The following is a 10,350-nucleotide window of genomic DNA, read 5'->3' on the forward strand; positions in this document are numbered from 1 at the left end:
TTTGGTTGCTGTGCTCAATTGGGTGTGAAGGAGTGTTAATGTGTCTATCATGTCGTGTTTGGGAGGAAGAGGGAGCAGCATGATGTGGAGAGACAGTAATGGCTTTCAGGGGACTTACATACAGAGAGAAAGTTACCACCGTACAAAGCTTACTGTGAAAGCAAACTGAGGCTCGACATGGTGGTGTAGGCAGCAGGGATAAAGAACATACCATCAAGTCTCCGGCATTTATTTTCCTTTGGCGGGCTTATTGTCAGTGTCAAACACAACTGACTACACCAGGAAGACAGTGACACGAATGGAGAATTGGGTTGGAGATGCACTCATTGGTGTGTCTACATATATCCTGGTCACCAAAACCTACAAACCAGGCTGTCAGGACAAGACTCGCACTTCTGCCAGGCCTGAAGCCCAACCTCAGCCAAAGTGTGGCAGTATAATTTCATCACGCCACTGAGAATCTGCAGGCACCCTCTGAGATCATAACGATGCCATTAAAGACACAGGAGTGATCCAATGAAAACTCACCATTTTATGTTCACTACAGCTCCCACTTCAAACATTACACAGAACTATGATGTCAATTGGTCTCGGATAATTTGGCTCAATCATGTAACTGTCTATTGGAAGTATGTAAAAATAAATATGACTGGCATTAAACAATATCTTCGTCTTTGCATGAGATATTCATAACTTTTAAACAAGCAACACACTAAGCATATGCTGAAAGTATATGGGAGTTAATTACATAGACCTACAGTAAAAAAAGAAGGGGAAAAGGTTTTTAGTTCATTACAAGGTTTTTTCAATTTAAAGCGTCATCTACTGATTTCTATTTGCTTTTCCGTATATTGAACTGTTAAAGCCAGTACAACTTTGGAAAAAAAAAGGAATTACTCAACCTTCCTCTTCCAAATGAAAATTTGAATTCATAATCAGTAAAAGTTCAGTTCAATACACTCTGGGATTTTGTTGCTACAGCTTTAATTGGTCTGGTATGACCAGAAATTTACAGTGGCTAATGTCGTTGTTATGTCGTTGTAGTTGTTATGGTGAATCCTTTTGCAAACAGTGGCCTATTTTCACATCTAGCTGACATGGTGCAACATTAGCAGCTATCAGGAGTAATGCTTCAAACCACATGACAAATGTATTCACTCTCTATTTTTGCCTTCCACCTACTCCTGTTTCTTTAGTTACTACATGTTCAACTACGCTCACAAGCTAGTTACTAACCTTGTCAGTTTTGTGTTTGGTGCTGGTGTTAACCGAAACATTGCAGTTGTGGGCCATAAAACCAAAACAATGACCTAAAAGATACTAGAACTCTTTAAAGAGCTGAGGGGAGAGTGAGAATGATAATTATCTGTGGGTTTGTCATTATGAGTAACACCTTACACTTTACACGTAGTCATTTGCTCCATTTTCAATATGAAAACATAGATTAGCACAGCTCTAAAGCATCCGTGGGCTTTAACTAACTCCTTTGGCCAGAGTGGCCTCTGTTTAAAAGTTGCAAAGCAGTTACAGCATGAAAAACTTTATTAATGATCTCTGATTTAAATCTAAAGAATTAAATTATAATTAATGCAATATCTAAATTTGGCTTCACTTACCTTTTCAGGATATTTAAGGATACAAAAATCAATTTCTCCAACACTTTTTGATAGATGTTTGGCCCTTTGGATAGGCCTGGAGTTCGTGAACCTTCAAGACACACACACACACACACACACACACACACACACATACACACACGTATACGAGTGCCAAACTATCCAAACAAAAAGAGATATATCTCCTTCCACTGCGTTTTTTCAAGGCCTCCTGGCTGCCAAATGTAGGTGTGTTCCCAAGCTAATATCAACACTTGAGTCGGTGAACATATCACAGAGGGACAGGAGCAAATGGTGTGTGATAGCATGTAGCATTCTCCAACCGCTGCTGAGGAATGTGAGCGAAGAATTTACTGCACCTAACGGGGATGCTTCTGGTCCATGTGTTTTTCAGCTTTGAAATCATTGAAACTGAGCCTCCCTACTGATACTGTTGAATTATGAACAGGGATGAGAGTTATGAAGTCTTCTAATATGTTTAACGGTTGAACAAGTGCTGCTCGGATTTTAGCCATAACCTTCAAAAGTTTGAAGTGTAGGCAGGAAAAACACATTTTATTACAAACGTTTGCTTAAAGATTATTAAGTTATGATTGTGCATGGCAAAGTCATTAGAGTATATCCAAACAGTCTTACATAAGAGTGTTTAGATGTCAAGAGGAAAAACATGCGTGGATGACAGCTAAAGTTGAACCATCGAGTACTGAGCTCACTGCCAACATGTTGTCATCCAGTTACACTAATGACAACACTAAGCTTCTGTCAGACTTAGTTTTCATAATTGTTCACAGTCCCTGTTTCTCCAAAATGGAGACAAACACTGACAAATATGAGCGATATCGTTGGATTAGCCCTGTTCACACTACACACAGAGGAAAAGATGCACAATTCTGATACACCAGTGCACATGCAAACACACTTCCACACCCAAAAATCTGTGATTTACACATGCAACGCTGGCTGAGGAATACATAGGCAAAAATTGATTTCATTTTCCACTGTTTGTGTTGTCTTCATTATGAGCCAATTTGTACTCAGCAGGATTCAGTGCCTAACACGAGGCACAGTTTGGTGGTTTTGCTGGTTATTAGCAACCGTGTAATTACACCCATAAATTTCCAGAATCCCCTGGTAAAACATGTATTATTATTTGCTGACACGATTTTTGGTAAAACCACAAGATCCAAGAGAATCATATGCCTCATGTAGAAAATATGAGAGCATGTCAAACTGCTTAACACAGGCTGCAGTCATACCAGACAGAATCTCACTTGTAAATCTAATAACCACATTTGACGATATTCTTATGTGTAATGCAGTCTTTTTCATATCGAGGGGTGCTACCACTGCTGCTGCTCTGCAAGCTTTTCCTCACAGAGCTCAAAGTGATTGGACGGAGGGAGAGCCAATGGGCGGTGGAGCAGCAGGTTATTTGAACTGTCCTCACACAGCTCAACTAAACCAGACAACATCCTTTGACTTTTCAAACATTATTCTCTCATAAGAGTCTGTCATCATCGCTCCTCTCAGTCACAGCTTCCGTGGACACAGAGAGAAGAGCAAAGGACACCTTTTAACCTTTTTGAATTACTTTTCCGTCGTGTATCTAGGATGGGAACCTACTGCTTCTATTTACATCTGGAAGTCTACTGATGCACCTGTTGATCGAGGAAAACTCTGCGTTTGTAAGAATGAACAAAGTTGCTGTGATGAAGTCTGATAATCTGCTTCGTTTGGAGGACAACAGAAGAGCAGAGGAGAGGAGCAGGTTGAACTGTGCAGACTTACCTCAGACCAGTTTAACAGACGGACAGAACACAGACCTGCTGCAATGCCAGGACTCCACTGACAACAGCTCTACTAACAAGTACAGAAGATATGGGTACGAACCTATTTGTCTGGGTTGGAAATATACCTGTGTAGTAAAAACTATTGGTTGTACTGTATTTTGACTTGCAGTTAACGTATATATCTTAAAGCAGTTCTACTTGAAATGTAGTTAATTCACTAACTTGCTAAAATGTTGTTCTTGCTCTGCCTTTATTGGCATGGTTGGAGAGTTAATAGGGTAAATCAATTGCATGACATTGTGTGACCACAAAATTTCTGATTAGAGGAAGAGTTAGCAAGCTTCCTGTTGTTGAATGTATTGTCATAGCTTAAAAAGAGAGGACTGTAGGTGGACTTGGTGAATCTAGTAGGTGATTCCTGAATCCTCCAGGTCTCGTCTGGGTGGGGTCAAAGTTCGCCACAAGAGACAGGTGCTGCAGGACATGGCTCGACCCCTCAAACATTGGCTGTACAAACACCGAGACAACCCTTACCCCACCAAGACTGAGAAGGTCCTGCTGGCTCTGGGCTCACATATGACACTAGTACAGGTGAGAGGATCTCGTGCACAAATCGCAGTGTTGGTGGAATGAAGGGAAAGTGCCTTCGGGTGTGTGTTGATTTTGAATTTTGTGAGCCGGTGTCCTGTAACAAGGCGCATCTGTGCAGGTTTCCAACTGGTTTGCAAATGCTCGGCGGAGGCTGAAAAACACAGTGAGACAGCCGGACCTGAGCTGGGCCCTGAGGATCAAACTTTATAATAAATACATCCAGGGAAACGCTGAAAGGCTGAGCGTATGCAGTGATGACACTGACTCAGATGGTGAGGGTTATAATAAGCTTCTATAGTGTCTTTAAATTACTTTTGCTTTTTTTGTAGATGGAACTGCCTTTCAACAAATGTCCTTAGAAAAGATTCATCAAAAACTTGGCCCTCTGAAACAGCAGTGTTTATCATATTATATTATATTATAACATCTTACATATTCATACTGCAAGAAATTTGAATCTGTAATAAGTAGTGTTTTGTTTCCTTTGCTACAGATGAAGAGTGTCCCTTACAAACTCCTATCAGCCAGTCAAATTTTGGCAGGTCATCCTCCCACAAGAGCGTGCTCGAGAAACAGGGCAGTGTCCTCGCCATGGCTGACTCCGCCAACAGTGACGACAGCACGTCGCCTCCATCCAAGTACAAGAGCAGTTTACTGAATCGGTATCTGAACGACACCCTGCGGCACATGATGGCAGCGAAGGCTGATGGCGTCACCTCATCCCGCAAGAGGAGGAGCCACTCTGAGTCCTTCAGCTCCAACGAATGTGATCGAGATGTTGTCTCTCCGGCTTCGTCCTATGAAACAGAAACCAACTTTGTCTACCACATGGGTGAGAGATCACAGTTCTAACTCTGTGGTGAAAATAGTTTTAAAACTAAATCTGCACTCAATATGTGGGACCACTATATTGTGGCAACCCAGCATTATGCATAAAATCATGACAAGTTAAGCAATCAAATACAACAGAGGGATAATTGGGAGGAAAAGAAATGACAGCATCCCCTGTCCACAGAAATTGTTAAAGCATCTTCCTTGTTAATTACAGATTTATGTTGAATGAGAGGTAAAATGACAGTTTAACTACCCTGCCTCCCCTCAGTTCATTTTTAACACACCACAGTGTACTGTAAAATAAGAAGAGAACGAACAGAAACTTCCACATGGCTCCTCAGAGCTCCCTGACATTAATAAATCTCTGGCATTCCACCCAAAGTCAGAAGCTCAGCAAGATTCAATTATAAAGTTACAGCAAAACTGGGAAGGAGTTTGACACCTGGGTGCCCTTTCAGACCTATAGGGAGCACAGCACATTGACAACCCTCAAATCCGCTAAGGTACAGAAGCCAAAACCTCTACAAACATCACTAATAAAGACTCATGCAGACGCTGAAATCTCTCATTTTAAAATTGGATGGGGCTCGTGCTGGCTGCTGCTGCACACCGCAAATATCATTTCCATATACTAGAATGTGCCATTTGTTCCGCCTCAGCCTCTTGCCATGGTGGAAATGTCCAGTCCAGTCTCAAGGACAATTACAGAATGTCTGAGACTTTATTCTTCCCAGGGTGAGAAGTGGAAACCTCAGCCAAGACTTCGAAATGGAGCAGTCTGTCAGTAAAGCACTGAAGACGTTTCGTAGAGTGACTGTCAGAGCTGCCACTCACCTGTGAAACAACACAGAGCAAGATCAGTAATATCCATTTGGCTTTTCCCATCAGTATTTGAGGGTGTAGCTTTGTTTCCCTGACTCATGTGCTCTTTGGCAGTCTGCTTCTCCCAAGTGTTACTTTCCTACTCAAAATCAATCAAAATTTACATTACATTATAAGAGCTGTGAAAAGATTCTTGAACCCATTCCTGCTCTTTAGCACATCTCATAGTTTCACTCAAAATCAAACAAGGCATACTTTAAGTTCCTTTTTAACTATAGTCCTGGCAAAAATTAAAGCCTAGTCCCATTCTAAAGCAGGCTTAATTAATTAAAATTTTTTATTGTCTGCAACAAAGCTTAATCTGTACCCGGGAAACTCAGTTTAACCTCATATTGACCCACTGACAGGTAACTTGAATAACTGGAGGATAATTCATAATCCAAACAGGCTAGAGTATTTACAGGAATACTGTAACTGCATTGCTTTGCTTAAACTATTAAACAAATGCAGTATAATTTTACAAACATTTTAAGTAGTGTTTATATGAATATAACAATGGGTTCTCATTTACATCATTCATTTTAAAGAGAGACACTGAGAAAGCAATAAGCATACCACTCTGTAGACTGTATGCTAAATATCATTAGCTTAGCACAAACACTGAAAACAGCGAAACTTGTCCAAAGCTAACAAAATCCACCAATCAGCACCTCTAACCCTTGCTAACACCTTTTATCTAATTTGTTTGATCTGTACAAAAACCTAAGTGTAAAAATTATAAATTGCAGTTGTATAGGAGGTTTTGTGCAAGGCTAGCTATTCCTTTGCTGGGAGCAGTAACTTCCTTTTACACGTTGCTTACAGTTTGTAGTCTTAACACAAAAACCACAGGAGTGACTTTCTTTTTAATTTCGTTTTAATCTGTACTCTTTGCTCATATGAAAACCAAAGCAGTGATTTACTAATCTACAATTAATCTATACAAAAACTGAAATGTAAAAATGACAAGCTGTAGTCTCAAAGGGAGACCCAGACAAGGCAGGCTAGCTGTTTCCCTCTACAGCGTTTCCAAACTTGAGCTAAGATAGCTTCATATTTGCCCTGCAGATATGGGAGCGATATCACTTTTCATCTAACTCTCAAAATGAAAGCATTCAACATTTTCCAAAATGTTGAACTACAAACATTTCATTAGTCTTTTACTTCAAGTTGTATTTCTTTTGGAGTATTTAGGGGTTTCTCGTTGTCATCATACAGCCCTGATGAAATGTTTGTGCAAACCTTTAATGAATCCCTGCTGGTTGTGTTAAGGCTGTTTGCAACCCCGTACGGCTCCTCTGTGGAGGTGAAGTGGAAAGTCAACCTGCCAGATTCATTACAGGCTCCAACACCATTAACACGTTTATACTCCGCCCGGGAGACGGCTGAGGCAGTCACTAATCTTCAATGACGGACTAATAATTGATGCCACAACACTATGTCTTACAAAGACACTTTAAACGTTTCAGTCTTAGGTCTAATATAATAATGTAAGTAAATGTTAGTGATGTTTCTATTAACTGCAGAGGAAAGTGAGGATGGGTACACCATGTAATGTGGTACTCACATCAGGTTCAGTATTTTCCTTAAGAAGGCTGGAGAGCCATAAATGTGACTAGAATCGTGTTTTATTAGACACAGTGTGGCAAAAACATATCTGGACAAACGCCTTGCTGCGTTTTCCACCCATTTAGTTTCAAATGAAAACATGCATGCTGAGAGGGGACTCTCTCATTCGCAAATACATATCCGCATTGAGGAAATAAGGTGTTGGATTATTTTTTCAGTGCACAGTTGTTTTCCAGTGCGAATCCAATGACACACCTGTGTGAATGACTGAGATTCACTGACTTTGGGGCATGAGGGGATTTAAAGTCAGGTTGTGAAAGAACACCCAGGACTTAAATCAGCTCATGTAGTCATTATGTCATTATTAGTGGGAAACATGAGACAGGATTTATTGTAGTAATAGAAAGCTAAATCCAAAATGCTTTTCATGTGAATTCAAATATATGTACTGACTTTCTTTTTCTTTCTTTGAGGTGCTGTGCAAATTGAGTTACCTTCAGACAGACACAGGCTAGCTTTTTTTCTAACATTTTGTCTTTTATGCTCACTTAAATGTCATCCTGTGAATCAACATATTTGCTGCGCAAACATGAGATAATGAGTTTATTTCCCAAAATGTTCCTTATTTCCAAATAAATAAAGTTATGTGTCAGCTCTAACATGAAATTACAGAATACTGCCCCGCTGCAGCACAATGTAATATCAAAAAAGCAGTGAGCAACTTCATTACCCCTTGTAAAAATTTTGCTGTAACTGATCCCTGCTGTAAATTTGAAACTCACCAGAGGTAAAACAATGTTTTTTCATGGTAATAAATACAACAGAAGTACTTTCTTGGCAAAGTGTGTTATGGCTAAAGAGAGAAATGCTTAGGGACAGTCGGTAGCAAAAAGCATAAAGCACCAAAATGATTTACTATCAACAAGTAGTTACTTTTGGCTTCAGGCTGGCTGAAGTAATCAGAGATGGGGATGTTTCGGGCTGTTAGCATTGAAAGACTATGTTTCACAGCGGGCCTCTAATTTCCCCGTCTATTTGCTCTCTGAAGAAAAATTGGTTTTGACCAGCTTCTATCTGCTCCAAAGAAAAAAAGGCAGTGCTCCAAATCTGAAATGGAAAATATGCTGTACATATAATGCACATTTATGCACAGACCACAAACGGAAATTGTGCAAGCAATATAATATTTCACCAAAGCCCTATATATCCTGCTCCTGCTCCTGAAATAGCCAGAGATACTGTAGTTTGATTTCAGGTTTGAAAGACTAACATGTCTCTCTTCCACATGTAGGGGAAGAGGTTCTCAAATATTATATAATAAAACACTCCCTTGCCCGTTGGTATGAATTAATTTAATTCTCAGGCCTTTGTCAAAAAAGATGGAGAAGTGCAGGCGTAGTTTTCGAAAAAGAAATGGCACACTATGGACTTAACTTTTACAGGTGCTTTTAAAAACTCAAAACAGAGCGTCTGTCCTCAAGACACGATGCAGATATCAGATTTTTTCCCTCTCAAAAGCTCAAGAGAAACACCACATTGCATTTGTTTTGGCCAGAGTAGCTGAGCTCAGGCAGACTGGTGCACTTCACTGAGTCAAACCTTTCTGGCGCTGTCAAACACATCCAGAGAGACATACAGGACACGTAGTAACTCCATACTGAGGGATGCACACGCTTATAGTTGGGATGCACAAACACACACCAGATTCATGCATATACACAACCACAGATGAATGCATATATAAATACTCACACACATGCTGTAAATTAAAACCATTCACACATTGAAAGTATGTGTCACTAATGTAGTCATGTAGCCTAATCCAAACACTGTCCTGTAAATATTGTTTGCAGTTTCACTGCTATCAAGTAAACTGATTCATAGCATATTTACATGAGTGTTTTTCCTCCCTTTTGCAGATACAATGGACTATACTTCACCTAAATGTGACAGGTAGGTGTAATTATTCAATCAAGTCAGCTTTTTGCACTTTTCAACTTGAAAAATAATGCTACTCATAATCTCCCTTGGCTGTTGTTCTTGAATCTGAACCATCACCTCTAATTTATCATCTGTATTATTCTGGCTCTATATCAAGAGGAGATATCCAAGCAGATAGACAATTTCTGCTCTGGGTTTCTAAAACTGCTCTTCAGCTGACTTTTTGATATACTCACAGGGACCAGCAGCAGGACAGAGGCCAGCAGAGGCGAGATGTCCAAGGCTGGAGGGAGATCCATGCTGCCGTGGCTCTGACCAACTTGGCTCAGGGGCAGAGCCACACAGGGGACCAGAGCAGTGTTATGGTGCCAGTCGCTGCCACAGGGCAGAGCTGCACCCATGAGCCCTTCTCTGTAATGAGAACCACTATCATAGACAGGATGTGTGTTACGGGACCCACCCCTGCTTTGAGGCAGAGCTGCACCGCAGGGCCCACCCTCACCAGCCGCATCATCCAGAAGTCCTCTCATATCTCTGAGGTCCAGACTGTCAAAGTGGCCTTGGCAAACAGTGTGTAGGCATTAAACGTGAGTGCCTGCCTTAAGCACATTGTTCCATATAGGAATACCAGATGCTTAAGTGCCTTGCAATATATGTACAGCCTCTGTTATTTTGTAATAATAAACTTTGACATTTTCAATCATTTTTACATTGTAAAATCGAAAAAATAACCTAACACAGTTTAATTTTCTACTGTTTTTTCTATGTTCCTAATGTCCTCCTATTGCCCTCTGTTGCAGTAAGTTATATTAACTTCAATGAGACTGGATCATCATCCAATGCTGAAGTTTGACAGCAGCTATTTGAATAAACCCAATGTGAAATCTTTTGACCGGTCTTTAAATCATTGCTTTGCAGTGGCTGAAGCTGCAGTTATGTTTTACCAAACCGTATTTAGTGGTAGTTTTCATGTGTGCAATTGTTTCATTATATCCTTTTAGATTGCTTTTTAAGAGGTTGTAATATGGACAAAAGGGTGGCATACTGAACTGAGTAGGAAGACAGATTTCAAGCAGAGAGCTGAGGTTAAAACTCCTCCGATCGATGCAGCTTAAGGAGGATTCACAGTGATAGTTGGATGTGAGCAA

The 10,350-nt window shown here is 40.4% G+C and overlaps 1 protein-coding gene across 1 annotated transcript; it reads left to right on the forward strand.

Moving 5' to 3' along the window:
* The first annotated feature begins 3,078 nt into the window (after nt 1–3,078).
* LOC108883859 (homeobox protein Mohawk-like) lies at nt 3,079–10,092 on the forward strand. The gene is made up of 6 exons (XM_018677395.2): nt 3,079–3,498; nt 3,838–3,997; nt 4,116–4,269; nt 4,491–4,829; nt 9,181–9,214; nt 9,441–10,092. Exons 1-6 carry the CDS (start codon nt 3,269–3,271, stop codon nt 9,778–9,780), a joined length of 1,257 nt encoding a protein of 418 aa, XP_018532911.1. The 5' UTR covers nt 3,079–3,268; the 3' UTR covers nt 9,781–10,092.
* Nucleotides 10,093–10,350: the final 258 nt, after the last annotated feature.

This window comes from Lates calcarifer, linkage group LG4 (genome assembly GCF_001640805.2).
Source record: "Lates calcarifer isolate ASB-BC8 linkage group LG4, TLL_Latcal_v3, whole genome shotgun sequence".
Lineage (NCBI taxonomy): Eukaryota > Metazoa > Chordata > Actinopteri > Centropomidae > Lates > Lates calcarifer.